The 17,319-nt window shown below is 39.5% G+C and overlaps 1 protein-coding gene across 1 annotated transcript in view; it reads left to right on the plus strand.

Annotated features, from left to right (window-relative positions):
- Positions 1 to 17,319, plus strand: part of LOC102463469 (sucrase-isomaltase, intestinal-like) — a 95,500-nt gene that overhangs the window by 69,175 nt on the left and 9,006 nt on the right. Inside the window, 6 exon segments of the mRNA XM_025183243.3 lie at positions 814 to 962; positions 6,198 to 6,282; positions 10,920 to 10,976; positions 13,237 to 13,367; positions 15,255 to 15,343; positions 15,751 to 15,800. Coding sequence (XP_025039028.3) covers positions 814 to 962; positions 6,198 to 6,282; positions 10,920 to 10,976; positions 13,237 to 13,367; positions 15,255 to 15,343; positions 15,751 to 15,800 — 561 coding nt within the window.

Raw genomic sequence — 17,319 nt, forward strand, 5'->3', positions numbered from 1 at the left:
TAAGAGAGGGTAAATATTTAATTTTAATTAATATTAAGTGTAATATTACAATTTTATCTCAAGCATCTGACTTGTCTGACTCACAGGGATGTTGCATGATTTAATAATATTTTTGTTTGAAAAATACTATATAATATAAAATCAAAGTTTTATTATTTTTGTTCCTTCTATGTTTCATCATTCCAAGAATTTTTAATGCCATATTTTAAGAGAAAATGAATCATTTAGGGAGAATCTTTTAAAACAAATATGGAGTCTTATGACTCCTTTTCATGACCTCAGTCCATAGTTTCTGTAAACTTCAGTAAATAACAAGAGTGAAAAAATCCACTGAATAGCACAAGTCAACAATAGCCAGTGAATGTAGATAGAATTTTTGAATCTGCTCTTCCTCCTTCTGAGTGTTTTTTGGATAAAACCTTAAAGATACAAGTCCTGTCTGTTATGTATAGATTTTAGGAATGAGAATTGAGATTTTCAAAGCAGGACAGGAAATTTAGTAACACATTTTCCATTAATGGAATTCAGTGAGAGATTTGCTACTGACTTTAGTGGAGTCCAGTTTCATCCAAAGGCCATAAAAGCACATAAATATGGCACTTTTCATACAGGTTTGTCTCTGCAGTTTTGGCCAAAAGAATTTCCTCTGTTACTTTATATTCTGTTACTTTATATTTTTTTTTACACTGAGCATTCAGTTGTAGACTGTTCATAGCCATAGAAACTTTCTTTAAATCCTAACAGGCTACTTGCTGAATCATAACTGCATATTTGTAAACTTAAATGCAAACCAAAACACTTTCTCTTTGGTAGGAGCAAGATCCTGCAGTGTTCGGAGCAGAATTTGCTGAGATATCTCGATCCACACTGCTGATTAGATACACACTTTAGCCTTATTTGTACACCTTATTCTTTCATTCTCATGTCTATGGAAACACAGTGGTACGAGGATTAATGCATGAGTAAGCTATCAGTCTCTTTCCTATCTGTCATATTTTATGCATGGAAGTATTGCAAATTCAGTATGTAAGTTATTTTATGTTTATTTTGATAATGGTAATCATGATGATTTGTATTCCTCTGCCTTAACAAGAGCAGTATACAGTAAAACAGTTTAAAAAAAAAAAAAAAAAAAAGCATAGTTCATGCAATGTTTTACATTGATTTTTCTTTAAAAGCAGTATTTTCCTCCCTTTAAATAAATAGCAGCTGGGGAAAGTTTTTAGTTTTTAGATGTTTGTTTAATAGAATGATCTTATGATGCTTCAAATATTTATTTTTAATATTATTGCTTAACCGTATTGATATGCATACTTGTAACCACTAGAGCATTTTTATATATATATATCTGGGTAGTAGCATTAATTTAATGTCCATTAATAAAAGAATGCCTCATACAGTCTTCAGTGATGTGAAGTGTGTAGTCCTATCTATTCCCTGTTTATGGTATCAATGGTTTAGGCCTGATTCCACAGACACTTATTACTGGGCATGTGCTCCTATTGCAAGTATCCCATAGCTTCAGTAGGTACTTGTAGAGCAAAAAAGATCTATGGATTCAAGATGATATTTCTTGAAAAAGTAAACAGAATCATTATGTACAATAGAATAAATGTTTACTTTGTCTTGTTCTTCTTTTGAGAAGAAAAAAATGAAAACCACATTTGTGACTTACTGTGCAAGGTGTTTTATTTATTTTGTGAAAGATGTCCTCTCCAGCAATAGTTATTGCTGGCCATGTGATTATTGCAAATAATATACAACGTCTGTGGACTGCTGGATTCTGCTTTCACACTGAGGCAATGAAATAATAAAAGAATTCAATAGTTCAACAGCTAGAAAAGGACTTGAACTGAAGGTCTATAACAAATAGTGTTAAAGACTACACAGTATGTGTATGTCAAATCCAAGACTTTGTTAATAGCAAAAAAAAAAAAAAAAGAAGAAGAAGAAGAAGAAGAAGAATGGGACAATATCAAACAGTGGGAATGTGTATAGGTTAACTGTCTGTCATAGACAATAGGAAACACAATAGATTGGGGAATGAGTAAAAGGGCCTACATTTTCAACATGTGTGAGTTCATTTGCATGCCTAATTTATGCTCATGATTGCAATATCAGCTGTGATTTTTGTATACCAAACCAGACCAAATAACTGGTTATTTGCACGTGGAAATTAAATACCTAAATGTTTTTATCTTCTTCATTTGATAAATTTGCTCCCTTATGATTTCTCACTTCCTCTCATTTTGGCATAGGATATTTGTATCATTGTATTAATAATATTACAGCTAAATCAACAGTAAAGAAAACTTGTTTAATAAATAAAAAACTGTCAAGGTTAGAAGTAAAATTTAAAAACAAATTTATGAGGGTAAGTCTTCAAAAAAATAAAAAATCTTAGCTATTAAAACAGTCATACAATTCAGAAAGCTCTGAACATTTACAAAAGTTTTAATTGGAATTGGCTATTGTATAATAAGATGAGATATCAAAAACAGATTTAAAAATCCTGGTGTCTGACAGTCTCCTGACATGCACTTTGAAGAGCTCAAACACATATCCTGGTTGTTTATTTTCAGTCTGTTGAAACAATCACCTTTATAAAAACACCATGTTAAAAAACCTAATTATAGCTTGTTGTTTCATATGTCTGAGGTATGGGACTTTTGCAGGAAGGAAAATAAATGGGCTCTTTTCCTAAATCCCTTCTTCTTGCAGAATGTTTAATTTTTCATAAGAATATAAATTTATTTATCCAGCAAACTTTCTTACTGAAAGTTTTCTGTCACACACCCAATTAGGTAGAGCTTAGAGCAAGCCCTCAGGCACATTAACCTTTAGCTCAATATACTCTCCATTATTTTCAAATACGGAACATTGAGTACATTTGCCTTTGTTTTGCAATTGTCACGCTTCTTTTACTCAATTCTTTTGGAATTGCCACAATGCTCAATTCCTTTAGGATCTGATATGATGTGTTATGCACATATAGAGGAATGATGACACAGACACCACTGAGAGAATCCTTTCCTAGACAATAAGGCCATGTAAAGTCATTATATGGAAACTTTAGAAGTGTCACAAGAAATTTTGAAATAACTGAAGGAAATCAATGACACTGTTAGAACTGGTCAGAAATATTTTGATTAAAATGTTTCTCTCAAAAGTGCTGGATCATAGTTAGTCAGGAAGAACAAAATGAGACACCTCAGAATACCCAATAGCCCACTTATTACTAGGTACTCATACTTTCCTGTTACTCTGCCAGATATGGAGCAGGGACTTTAGGTTCTCTTCCATCCCATATGAGTGCCCCAATCACTATGCATGCAACTGGTTATTCCCGTGTGTGTGTGTGTGTGTGTGTGTGTATTGGTCTCTCTCTCTCTCTCTCTCTCTCTCTCTCTCTCTCATATTTTGACCTTTCTGACTAAATATGGATCATCTAGTCATCTGGGCTGCTGCCTATTATATAGGTCTTCTCCTCTTCCTCCCCTTTTTCTCTTTCTTTCAACAAAAAACATTTCTTTTAAAGAGCCTAGGTTGCGTTCTCATTCAGAGAAAGTACTTACTGTTAAAGGACTGTGTTTAAAATTTAGTAGTGTTACCTCTTCACTACTTCAGTATGAAGAATCAATTATGTAATACCAGCTCTGAGTATGGCAGTCAGAGATCTGGTCAGTTTCTGCAGCCATTTGACAAATGTCTGTTAATTTAGGCAAAGTAGATTGAAAGACTTGTAAAGAAGGCCATAAATACTTGAACATACTCTCAGTTAAGCTTCAGTTTTTCTTCAGTATAACTTTGTGTGCTGCATCATGTTCCAATGAGAGGACAGTTCTCTTTTTCACCTTGGATATAGAAGCAGCTCCTCTTCGATTTTCCATGAAAGGCACTGCATCCTCTGTTTGGAAGGACATATATGAACCTCATTGACTTTCAGTTGAGACATTATTTTCCAATAATAACAATATGCATCTGGGGACTGTAAACATTGAAAATATAGGCCTCTTTCAGTTGAAGTCCTGTAGCTATGAGATCATCATGACAGGCTACAGAGACTCTAGCTCAACCACTAGAGAGTACCAGGATCGCATGTAAATGAATAGTTTAGAAGGGAAGTCTTGTATGAACTTGAAAATATCAGATCCCCAAGATTGTCTCCAGTGCTGTTCATTTCCTCAGTTTCACAGTGTGTAATGGTCTTCTGTTCACCTACAGTGTCAGCAAGTGTTAGAGCATGCATAAAATTGTGGAAGTTCTTCTGCAGATGTAGCTCATTAACTCTAGCCATGATCTCAGGGAGATGTGAGTGACTGGAGAGAAAAAGGACTGAAAAGGTCCTCAAGGGACAATTAGACAACCAAACAATTCACGTAGTGAATAAAAATTCAGCAAAGTTGGCATGAGTAATGAGGCTGTGCGGGCACTTGAATTATATCACATTTTGTTATTCATTATGTACTGTAAGTGTGCACAGGGTAAAAAATGGCATTGTAGATGCTCTAACTTGTTTTCAGGACAATAGATTCCAGAAACATGCACTGTGTGCTAGCAGAAACCCACAGGTGGTGTCTCACTCATTATGGAACAAGGCTATGGTTATCTATAGGATTAACTGAACATATATTTTGCCCAAGTGATTTAAGGGCTTTCATGGCAAACCTCATTGAATTCATAGAATTCAGGAAGGTCTCTGATGTCAGTCCCATCCCCAAACTTTAAGTGGTTTGATATGCTTTTTCTTTAGCATACCAAAGACTGGCTTCACCCACTAAATTCAGTTGTCCAACAGATATAGCCTTTTAGTGCAGACTAATGGCAGTCTCTGACCCATGTACAGGATTTGTGGTATGGAAGTTGTTGGAGAGATGGCCTAGAGGTAATGTGTGCAGAGAAGACGATAGACATTCCATAATCATGTAGATTCTGTCAGGATCAGTGGATACTCTACCGGGAGAGCTGACAGAATTTTTAGGCCACTGGGCAAGCCTCCATGCTCCTGGAAGGGGCAAGACCTTGGGCAGAAGGGGTGGTAGCTAGCCTGGTAGCTAGCCTTCCCTCTCCAGCCTTTAGCATTACCAGGAGCACGCCATGCGGGGCTTCAGCAGTGATTTAAAGGGCCCGGGTTCCAACTGCTGCTGCCAGAGCAGTGGTAGCACCTGAGAGCCCCAGGCCTTTTTGAATTGCCAGTCTCTGAGGCAGTTGCCCCATGTGCTCCCCCCAGCAGTGCATCTGCCCTCTTTATTTGGTGTTGCCCTTCTTTCAGTGTTTGCAGGGTCAGTGCATGGGTCCCACAAGCATCCAGGAACAGATCTAAATTTATCTTAGAATTCACAGATGTTTGTCTTGCTTGAGGAGTAATGTCTTCATGCTAGAGGTATTCTAAAATGTATCAAACTTGACAGATAGGCGAATAGTGCCCCTCTCCGATGCAACATTTTAATAAAGTTGCAGTCTGCCACTTAAAATCTGTCCCTGTGTCTGTTCTCTTCCACTTGAATGTTCAGATCAATGAATTCAGGAATGCTGAAGTTAGCATAGCTACAGGAGAGCTTTCCAGCAACTCTGTGCCTGCTGGGGTAATGTTGTTCAGCAAAAGCCTATATATATTTATGTGAGGTACAGTTTGGAGGGAGTTGGAGAGTCTGAGGCTGGATCAGGGAGGAAGGCTTTAGAAATCATGTATATCATGTTTGCACCTGAGCAGAGTTTTGAATTCTTTGTGCATTTTCTCCAGGTCACTTTTCTGCCCAGATTACTGGCAGATCTGAGTTAAAATTGGCATTTTTAAGTGTTGAAGACCAAGTGGCTCTCTTGAACCCCTGAGGCATGTACGACACACAAATCCAGAATAGGCTGGAGTCCAAATGTGTGGCAGCCAAAGTGGTGCTTTAGGCTCCCTACTAGAGTTTCATTGAGGCAGTGGGAAGAACAGCAGGATGTTTCTTGCCAATGGGTCAGTCTGAGCAGACTCAGGCTTACCTGGAGGTGGCAGTTCAGGTATTGTGTGTACCTGTGATCTAAGTTGTGTAACCTTGGCACTAGGTTACCCATCTAGATTCTCTCATCAGGAATTCAGGTTGGGTATCCGGATATTGATGGAGCACAATATCATAGGATGAAAATATTTCATACATTCTTTGAAAATATCAGATTTGAATTAATAAAGGGTATCTTTCTTTCAAATCTAGATTTACTGCTGATCAACAGACTCATGGGATAGATACAGCTTTCCTTTGGGGACCAGCTTTTATGATAGCTCCAGTTCTTCAAGAGGCAAGTATTCTAATTTTAAAATGGTATAATATAGGAAGCAAAGAAAGTAATAATGTTCAGGGCTTTAAATCACATGCTGTGAGATTATATATTTATTTACACCATCCACTTTTTTTATCCACACTCAATTTCACAAACAGACCTAGGTATACAGAAAGTACAACTAGGCTACGTCTACACTGGCCCCTTTTCCGGAAGGGGCATGTTAATTTCAGCGATCGCAAAAGGGAAATCCGCGGGGGATTTAAATATCCCCCGCGGCATTTAAATAAAAATGTCCGCCGCTTTTTTCCGGCTTTTAGAAAAGCCGGAAAAGAGCGTCTACACTGGCCCCGATCCTCCGGAAAAAGCGCCCTTTTCCGGAGGATCTTATTCCTTTGAAGTAGGATTTCCCTATTGCGATCGCTGAAATTAACATGCCCCTTCCGGAAAAGGGGCCAGTGTAGACGTAGCCCTACTGTATACACAAACAACTTGCTCAGTCTCACGTGGAAGATACCTTTGAATGGTGCCATCTGTAGCAGGAAAGGGATTGTAGAATTTAGAAGCAGGAAAAGGAAAAAATGTGAAGGAGAAACAGATATAGAATGGCTGCCTGCTTGTGGACAGAGCTGTTAAACTAACCTCCAAATTAAAACTGGCCAAAAAATCTTGAAACTGGAACTTCTGAAAGAACTTGCATGAAAGAATATGCTAGGAGATTCCTAACATCAAATCCAAATTAAATCAAAGTCATTCTGTTAATCTCATAATGACAATTTTGAATATAGCATTGTATCCCTTTGGTCCCAGGATATTAGAAAGACAAGTGGATTAAGTAATATCTTGTATTGAACCCACTTCTGTTGGTGAGGGAGACACACAGATGAGCCACACAGAGCTCTTCTTCAGGTCTATATAGTTTGTCTCTCTCACCAACAGCAGTTGGTCTAACACATGATATCACCTCATCCAGGTTGTGTCTAGACTACACCTCTCTGTTGACAGAGAGATGTAGATTAGGCACATAGAAATTGCTAATGAAGCAGGGATTTAAATATCCCGTGCTTCATTAGCATAAACGTGACCGACGCTTTTTTTCAAAACTGAGGGTTTTTTTTCAAAAAACGCAGCCTAGGTGCAGATCTATCGAAAATAAACCCTTTTTCGACAGATCCTGTAAACCTAATTTTTTGAGGAATTCAGGATCTGTCGAAAAAGGGTTTATTTTCAACAGATCCACATCTAGACTGCCGGTGTGTGTGTGTGTGTGTGTGTGTGTGTGTGTGTGTGTTTGTTTTGTTTTGGTTTTTTTGAAACTCTGTTTTGGAAAAAAGCGGTGGCCATGTTTATGCTAATGAAGCACGGTATATTTAAATCCCTGCTTCTTTAGCAATTTCGATGTGCTTGATTTGCATCCCTCTGTCAACAGAGGGATGCAGTCTAGACGTGGCTGCTTTGTCTCTCTGTAAGGAGGTTAGTTACAATCTTATTGGTTTTAAAAAGGCACTATCCTGTAAATGCACAGGGCATTTTCTCCTGTTGTATGAAGCCATTAGAACCACTCATTCTTTTCTACCATTGAGTCTGGAGTACCAGCTCCAGAGCAGGATAGTTTGCAATCCTTGTTCTGAGGTATGGAGGATTTCTTTCCCTTTCACAAGGTGGCAGGTGTCCAGTGCACCTGGACTAATTGCTAGCTACCCAATGGGACTTAATGGAGGGCACTTGGGGTGTAGAAGAGGGGAGAGGTTGCAGGTTGTGGCAGATGGCTGCAGGTATTACAAGTACAGGCAGTCCCCGGGTTACGTACAAGATAGGGTCTGTAGGTTTGTTCTTAAGTTGAATCTGTATGTAAGTCGGAACTGGCATCCAGATTCAGCCGCTGAATCTGGACACCAGTTCTGACTTACATACAGATTCAACTTAAGAACCCCAGGCGTCCCCAAGTCAGCTGCTGCTGAAACTGATCAGCGGCTGATTCCAGGAAGTCTGGGGCAGAGCAACTCTGCCTCGGGCTTCCTATAGTCAGCCGCTGGTCAGTTTCAGCAGCAGCTAACTTGGGGACGCCTGGGGCAGAGCAGCTGGGGTGCTGCCGGGTTGGTCCAGTAGCGCCAAGGAGCGGTGCTGCGGGACCAACCGGCAGCGCCCCACCTGCTCTACCACAGGCCCCGGGCTTTGCTCCACATTTCCCTGGTCTGCTGGGGGGGGGGGGGGAGGCACTAGCTGCATCCCCCCCCAGCAGACCAGGGAGACACGGAGCAAAGCAGCGGAGGACCCGGGGCCGGACCCGTGGCGCTTCCAGATCAGCTGGAAGCGCCGCGGGTCCAGCCCGGGTCCTGCGCCGCTTTGCTCAGCGTCTCCCTGGTCTGCAGACCAGGGAGACGCTGAGCAAAGCCGCGCAGGACCCAGCCCGACCCGCGGCGCTTCCAGCTGATCTGGAAGCGGCCCCGGGTCTGGCCCTGGGTCCTGCGCCACTTTGCTCCCCGTCTCCCTGGTCTGCTGGCTCCCGCAGCAGACCAGGGAGACGGGGAGCAGCTTTTCTTGCCCCGGAGGAGGCGGGCGGCGGGACCATGCGTCCCGCCGCTCGAGTCCTCCGGGGCGAGAAAATCCCTGTTCGTAACTGCGGATCCGACATAAGTCGGATCCGCATAACTCGGGGACTACCTGTAATAAATAGTTTCCTGCAGGGCAGCAGATACCACTAGGGATGACCTGTGAAGAATGTCAACCTATAGGCCAGAGATAGTTGGGGATAGACAGGAACGCAGATCTAAGGGAGGAAGGGCCGTACCTCACTTGGAACTGGAACAGAAGGGGGATTGAACCTTAAGGAAAGACAGACCCTCAGAGAGGAGGAAACGTACCCAGCGTGAGTTTTGAGTGAAAGAAATTAACCTTTAAATAGATCCTGAAGCTGCTGAGCACCTATGTATAACTCACACACCCTACTGGTTATGGTGGTTCACTGTCCCATGTAGTGGCAATTAAACCACTTGCAGAGAGAAAGAACGAGTGAGTTCTACAGCATTAGCTGAAAGCTTAGCTGGCTTATAACTCAAACCGTAAAGGCTCTTGTACTAAGCTCCAGAAGTCCCAGGTTTCATTCTGCTTGTTGGCATTGCATACACCCCAGAGGTACTTCAGCCTCTTTGGCTCAACCCAACTGGTGTTTTCAGAGGCTGCCCATTGATTTGTATCCTCTGTAGATCTATTCCCAAACAGGCTGCTGTTTGTCATGTATTTTTATCTTGAACTTGTGTCTCTGAAGTTCAAAGAGAAATTTATTATTCATATGTATCAAATCATTTTTGCCACCAGAGGAGATTGTTTTCTGAGCCTGCTTGGAGTCCTTCATTTTCAAATATCCCTAATATTCTTAATAGCTAATGATTAACTGGGGGAAGTTCATGGAGAGTTCAGAGAAGGGTGACAAGCATGATCATGAGCATGGGGAAAAGTCTCATCTGAAGAGACAGTGAAAAGAGTAAGATTGCTTATATTGGAAAGGAGATGAGTAAGAAGGGATATAATAAAAGTATGTAACTAATGGGTCAGATCATCTCCTCCTACTGTAAACTACCCATGAAGGGGGACTCTAGGAAGGACATTTCTCCCCAAGGGAATAAATACACATATCCCTACCCCAAACTGGTGGCTCTGTGGTAGACGGGGATTGAAAGGAGATGGATCACTTGATGACTTCTCGTACTGTTCATTCTCTCTGAAGCACTTGGCATTGGTCATTGTCAGAACACAGAATATTGGGCTTGCTGGACCTTTGATCTGATTTACTATGGCAGTTCTTATGTTCATCCATGGCACCTTTGGCTCCTATGGTGCACCTGTTCCCTGGCAGCTGAATCTTGCTTCTGCATGCAAAGGGGGAGATGTGCATGTGGAGAGTCTATGGGATCTTATACATGAGAATAACAACCTATTTTGATCCAAGAATATATGTATCTACTTATATTGATTCAAACAGTTTCCAGAGTAATCCTGTACTAAGCACTTTTACAACGAACATAACTTTCTTTCCGGAACTCAATAATAAACGTTTCAGCAAATATAAAGTAATAATTTTTAATGACACTGTAGAAGATTTTAAAGACGAATCCTAGGCAGAAGATCTATGTACCCTTGCTTCCTGTCACTTCCCCTTGCCCCGCCAGGAGGAATCAGGCATTCCAAACTGGGTATCTCATACATACCTCTCCCAAAGAGGCCTTTCCCTTCCAATAGTATCATCAATATTTCTGTAATCTCATACTGTTATCTAGTCTAAGGACCTGATCCTGAGGCACTGACACGTGTGTGAAAATTCTAAGCATGAGATTAGTCCCATTGAAGTCATATACATTGATGTCTACAGGGCCTGCAGTAGGATACAGAGCTAAAATAATTAATCTGACAATGCCATGGACTCATTCAATAGACTTGCAATGAGCCAAACTCAGCATGATGTGGGCAGCTGGCAAGCCCTGCTAGATTAGTCAGTTCTAATATATTGCTACATTAATAACACTTATTAATATCCAAGATGTTTTTGTAAAGGGCTGTTGAGTATACAGATATTTAAGCGTAAAACAAAAATATTAATTTAGCAATGTACTGCCAAAAGTGTGAGAAAATAGCTTAATTACTTTTGACAATTACAGGGAGCAAGATCAGTGGATGTATATTTCCCTGAAGCATCCTGGTTTGACTACTATACAGTATGTATTTTAAAATCTTACTTTTTCTTATAGTTTGGACATGATTAAAATGTTATAGTCTACGTAAAATTAATTCTGAGCACTATTCAGCAATATCTTTTTCCAAGTGAAGAAATACACAAAAAATACTTCTGCACCAGGCTGGCTAATTGAGCAAGAAAATTACCCAGCTTTCAGTAGCATTTTATTTTCTATTTTTGGTTTATATAGCACCAAGACACAGAGGGCTACATTTTCAAGAGCAGCCTATAAAATCATGCCTACAGTTGTCAGGGTTTCTATTTTTATTTGCATTCATGAGTTTCAGATTTGCATGCTACACTGCTTTCATGCATACAAATCAGGTGGATATATATTTATCTTATTTGCACACCTGACTGCAAGATTGCACACAGCAATACAAAACTTTGCACACAACATCATTTTTGGCACTAAAAAAATGTAGAGGACAATCTGACAAATGAGGCTGAGGCCTCTTTTTGAAACGTCGTCTCTGAGAAGTCTGAAACAATCCAAGTTACAGAAAACAAACAAGTAATCATATTCATTCCACTCGAACACAAATCTTGAGCCTTGTAAGTGTTTTGTGTTTGCTCTGTGTTTAGTGTATAAATAGTTCTATTGCTTAGGGGCTGAATTTCCAAAAGTCCTCTGAAGTGGCCTAACTCTGCTCTTACTGCAGTCAAGGATGAAACTCATTTTGACTTCAATATGAGCAGACTTAGACCAAAGCAAACATCTTTGAAAATTTCAGCCTGAGAGTTCAAACCCCTCCTCTCCCTGCCTTCCCCCAAAAATACTTCTGCACTACACTGACTAACTGGGGAAAAGAAAAAAAAATGATTACCCACCTAACTATCCAGTGCAGTTACAGATAGAGGACAGAGAAAAATGTTACTCATCTGGAACCTTAGACATTTTTATTCTTAAAGAATAATCACTTGGAGCTTTTTTCGATAGGGGAATTTTTCCACATTCATCCCTTGGCTCCAGGATGAGAGTCTAAGTTATCTTTTCCCTTTCTCCTTAAATAAGGATATAGTCCTGCAGGGTTCGGAGTATCTTCTTTTCACATTGGTAACTTCACACCTTAACAGAGCTAGGAGAAATGTTTTGTACAACTCTCTTTTTTTTTTTAATGAAACACATTTCAGTGTCACTGAATCTGCATTTAAAAACATGTCATTTTCACCAAATTGTGTTTTTTAAAGTAAATCTGAAAAAAATCCATTTCATTTTGATATTTTTAATTTCATTTGGATTTTTTTGTTTAGAAATTTCTTTCAATTTTCTTTAGTTTTTTTTTTTTTTTTTTTTTTTTAGAAAAGTTAAAGCTCAAAATTAAAACTCTCTCATTTCAGGCCCAACAATACATTTCTATTAACTATATATATATATATATATATATATATATATATATATATATATATATATATATATATATATATATATATATATATGAGAGAGAGAGTGTGAGTGTTTTCAAACTGTCATCGAACCAAGTAAAAGTATTTCAACAGTTCTGTTTCTCAACTCCCACCACCTCGCACCATGATAGCCCACATCTCAGCTGACTCTTGTGGCAGCACCTAAGAGTTTTAAGGAGGATATTGGAGGAAAATCAATTGGCTTAAGCTGATATCTACAGGGAATTATGCCCAAGCTTGATATGCAGCATGGGAGACAGCACAAATGCAGTTCTTTGAAAATGTAACAAACAAGGCTGACTTCATGGCCAATCACAGGCAGGAGTCAATTTTTTGGTACAGAATAAAAGATAAGTAGGGTGGGAGTGGGTCATTAATGTACCTAAAAGTAGTTTATATTTGATATGATAAAGAGAAGGAATCCTATAAAAATATAGAAAAAGAGTGGTGGTATGGTCAAAGTGATGGCCTAGGACATTCTGAATGGGCTTTTTCTGACAAAGAGCATGGTTTTCTTGAATTAGTATGGTATCATCTTGCCTCAAAGACTGAAAAAATGTAACAATTCAGAGATTATTCACAAGTTTCTCACAAGATACTGAATAATGGCAAATTTTAAAGATGAGTCATTGTAACTTGTTCATGATTGTTCTGTCTTTGGTATATCACTTATGCATAAATGCCACTGAATTTGATGGTGTTATTCTGGGGCTAAGTTCTAACCTCATTTACATCAGTGTAAATACAAATTTGTTTCATTGCTTTATAGCAATTAATGAAAGTATCTGGATTTAAAATAAAAAGCTCTTTAACGGCATTCATTTCTGTGGTAGGGTGATAAAGTGCCAGCTTCCTGGCACAGAAGGTTTGTTAGTGTTGATGCTCCATTGGACAAGATCCCACTCTTTCTCCGTGGGGGTTACATTTTGCCAACACAGGCACCAGCCACAACTACTACTCTGAGGTAACTACCACATAATAAATATTTTGAAAGAATATATCACATTTGTCTGTTCAGAGGTTTTTTTTACAAGGGAAAGGAGTAAATAATAGCTTTATTCAGGGGAGCTGACAGCTTCTATGGGCCCCTAGCAAGGCGAGGGAGCAGCTCCATGCTCTCAGAAGGGGTGGAGTCAGAGGCAGCCAGTCCTCCATGCAGCATGGCACTCTGGTGGTGATTAAAGGGGTCTGGGCCACTGAGACCCAGGTCCCTTTGAATCACTGGGCCTTGAGGCAACTGCCCCCCTTTGCATCACTGACAGCAGCCTGGCTTTATTCTTCTCATGGTGAAGGCCTTCAAATAAACAAAGTATTCATTAGTAATAAAAAAGAAACCCCTTCAGTGTAAAGATTAAACTTCAGTTTAAAACAAAGCTAAAATATACCATTTGGCCATCTCTGCTTGGAATTCCCAGTTTACAAAATTTACTTTTAAATCAAGTTTATGTACTTAGATGCTGATGGGAATAAGACTTTGATGTGATGAGCAGTGTGTCCAATTTTCCTTAAATTGGCATACAATCGAGGAAAATAGGGTCGGCAAGCGAGCAACATGGCAATCAGTAGTCCAATGTAATGTGAGTAGATAGAAACCAAAGTATATTGTAAATAAGGGAAACTACATTTAGCAAACTCCTGGCACTATAGGGGATTAAGTCTTTATCCCACCAGTTGTACTTGTGTTATATGAATTCCCACACAGTGGGTTCCCCAATCTGTAAATCTCCTAGAACAGCATTTCCCAGAGGGTGGGTTCCAAACCTGCAGTGAGTCATGGGAAATATCTAGATAAGTCACCTCTTCAAGGGCTAGATATTATGACATCAGGGTGGCCAAGCCAAATATGTGTAAGAGTGCAGCCAGATGTGCTAGATTGCAGTGCCACAAATTGGGAACTAGCTCCAGCCCCATGTCACAGAATTACTACTGTGGGGTGGGCCCACTCTTTACTCACTATATGGCCTATCCTCCAAACAAGGCTGGGATTAGGATTGCAGTGCCAGGGCAGAAGGTGCACATATATAACGGTGCATTGGTGAGAGAAAGAGAGAAAGGAAATACACTTGTTGGGTGGCCTTAGTAAAAAGTTTGAGAACCACTGACCTAAAACTTTTCTACCATCTTGACCTATCAGTGCAGGATTCAGCCAAAACCTACTCCCAGTTTGGTAGTTGGGACTAGAAAGAAAAATGGGTCCTGCATCTACCTCTGCTGTATTGGCCACCCAATCATTTAATATTTGCAATAAATATGTGGCAAAAGAGTAAACTTTAGACATTCCTTCCATTCTTACCTGGAACTACGAAATACTCTGGGGAAAGTAGAAAGGCCCTAATTGCTTAGCCAATCAGTTGTAGGGGAAAATTTCTTCCTAATACCGAGAGTTGGCTTGCATATAGCCAAAGCAAAATGGTAGTTCCAGACAAACAGAACCCAAGAAATAATTAACCTGGCCTGAACTACCCTCAAAAGCCAGTGTAAAGGTGGGACAGGAGACACGGTCACGCTGCAACACACAATGCAGCAGCCAAACTGAGCCTGGGGGACCTCAATCATCCTGCCGACCACCTAACAGATGGCACATCAAAACTGCCAAAAAAGGCAGGGTCTTTTTCTCAGCAACTTTTCTGAGGGAGATTTCCCTCCACAACAGAAGGTGTTGCCTTCTTCAGCAGCTCCAGCAAAGGATCCCCCTATCTGATCATGTGGGCATTCTGGTCTATTTTATTTGTTGTAAAATCTGATTTAATAATTTGTAAAAATTACCTTTCTAGTTTTATTCTTCACTGGGGGGGGTGTGTGAAAAAGTACCTCCATATTGATGAATCCTTCTAATTGAATTTCTCCTCAGCCGTCTGAATCCATTTGGACTTATAATTGCTCTGAATGAACGAGGAGAAGCCTCTGGGTCCCTCTTCTGGGATGATGGTGATTCTATTGGTATGTTTGTCACACTACTGCAAAGCAGTCAGCCATCCTGACTCTCCTCACACCAATTTTTCACCAGTGTAACTCCACTGACTTAGTTGGAATTATTCCTGATTCATATTGGTGTGACAGGAAAATGGATTCTGGTCTCTCACAGGTATTAATCACGAGTGATTCTGCACTCCTATAATAATGTCACTGCACTCCTATAATAATGGTGTGAGATCAGAACAAGCACATCAGGCATAAAAAGATACTAATTAAGTTTCCTATGAAATTATTTTAGATTATTGCAGAACTGAAGATGTATAGGTAGCATTTGAAGAGACATCCCAAAAGTCTGACTGTTCTTATTAGCCAGCTACCAGTAAATCCAACTGTGTATATGTCTTAATATTATGAATCCTGTGTTTTGACAGATTCTATTGAAAAGGAAGTCTATTTCTTGGCCAAATATACATTCAGTGAAGTAAGTAGCAATAAGGATTTTGGTACTTATTTCTGAAAAACTTTGTAACAGTTCCGATATTCAACATTTGAAGCTGGTGAACCACTTTGTCAAACAAAATTAGAGAAAGTTCAAAATAATCACACTGTTATATTGCATTGCAATATTTGTGTCATGCCATGCCACTAGAATATATAATGTATTGATGAGTCGTCATGATATGCCCCTGCTAATACATGCTTCACCTCCCCTCCTTTTTCTCCAGGTACAGCTGCTGGAAGAGAGGCAATCTCTTTCCCCACATTCACTTGCTTACTTTTAGATACAGAGTGAAAGGGGGTATTACTCTTAAATGCAGGAGATGCTTGCATCTTTTTAAACCGTCTTTCCAAGGTGGGCACAGGAGAAAGCTCAGTGAGTTTCATGCTATCGTCTACTCAATACTTCTAGCCCTGTGTTTGTTCCTGTGAAAGGTATTCCATGGAATCGTTCTGGGAACCAGCTAGTGTCTAAAGTGCTGATCACATGCAGTTCTTGAAACAAAGGCTGAGTGTCACTGTGTTTAAAAAATGGATAAGGAAAAACAATCTAAGTATTAACTGAGAACTACTTTGAAATGAGTTTTCAAAAGGAGCTCGTATTTTATATAAAAAGTTATGGCTTCTGTTATAAAAATAACTAGTGATCTACTTCATCAAGTTATACAGATTGCCTTTATCTTGTCAACACTTTTCGGTGTGGTCTATCTAGTAGTGCCTGCTTCTCCTAACTGTCCCACCTGTTTTTTGTGTGTGTTTTGTTTTTTTAAACAAAACAAATCAGTTTATGAACCTTCCTATTAATTTGAGTCTGTGTACATTTTAGGTCCAGGACTTATAGTCTCCTTTTGTCTCCTGGTTGCATTCTCAGAGACAGCTGGTACAAGAATGTTGCCCATTTGCTATTCCAGGCCTTTCGTCCTCTTTCTCCATCTCTGGTCTCTCCACTGTATAGCAGATCTTATTGTCTCTGTTGGTCCCAGTTTTTTGGTGGTTGTCTTCATGGTTCTTGAGTCTAAGGGGGTGATTAAGCTGTGTTCTTATAAACTGAAATGATTCTCCTCTCCCTTCTGCCTATGCTCAGTATGTACTTTGTAAATGCCATTACATATTTATAATTGCAGTCTCTGGAAGGAAATATTTAAGACATACCAGGTATATTAGTGAAGACTGAAATAATTAAGAAGATGGGAAAATAACTTAGTCTCTATTTTAACCTATATTATGAATGTTGGCATGGTTTTCAGATCATACATTCCCAAAAGTTTGCCATCAGTAGAAATTATTTGGAGAAATTAAATTATATTTAATTTGCAAAGTGATACTGTTCCTAGAATTAGTTCTGTTAGGAGCAATGGCAGATTATAATAAACTGATGGGTATTTTTTAATGTTCTTGAAAATATAGAGAGATATCAGCTATTTTCTTGTGTATTACAGCAAATGCTGCCCAGTGTTCACGGTTCATTATCTAATTTTTTTCTTCTGGATGCACTGAGAACA

This window comes from Pelodiscus sinensis, chromosome 1 (genome assembly GCF_052426305.1).
Source record: "Pelodiscus sinensis isolate ZL-2025 chromosome 1, ASM5242630v1, whole genome shotgun sequence".
In the NCBI taxonomy this organism is placed as follows: domain Eukaryota; kingdom Metazoa; phylum Chordata; order Testudines; family Trionychidae; genus Pelodiscus; species Pelodiscus sinensis.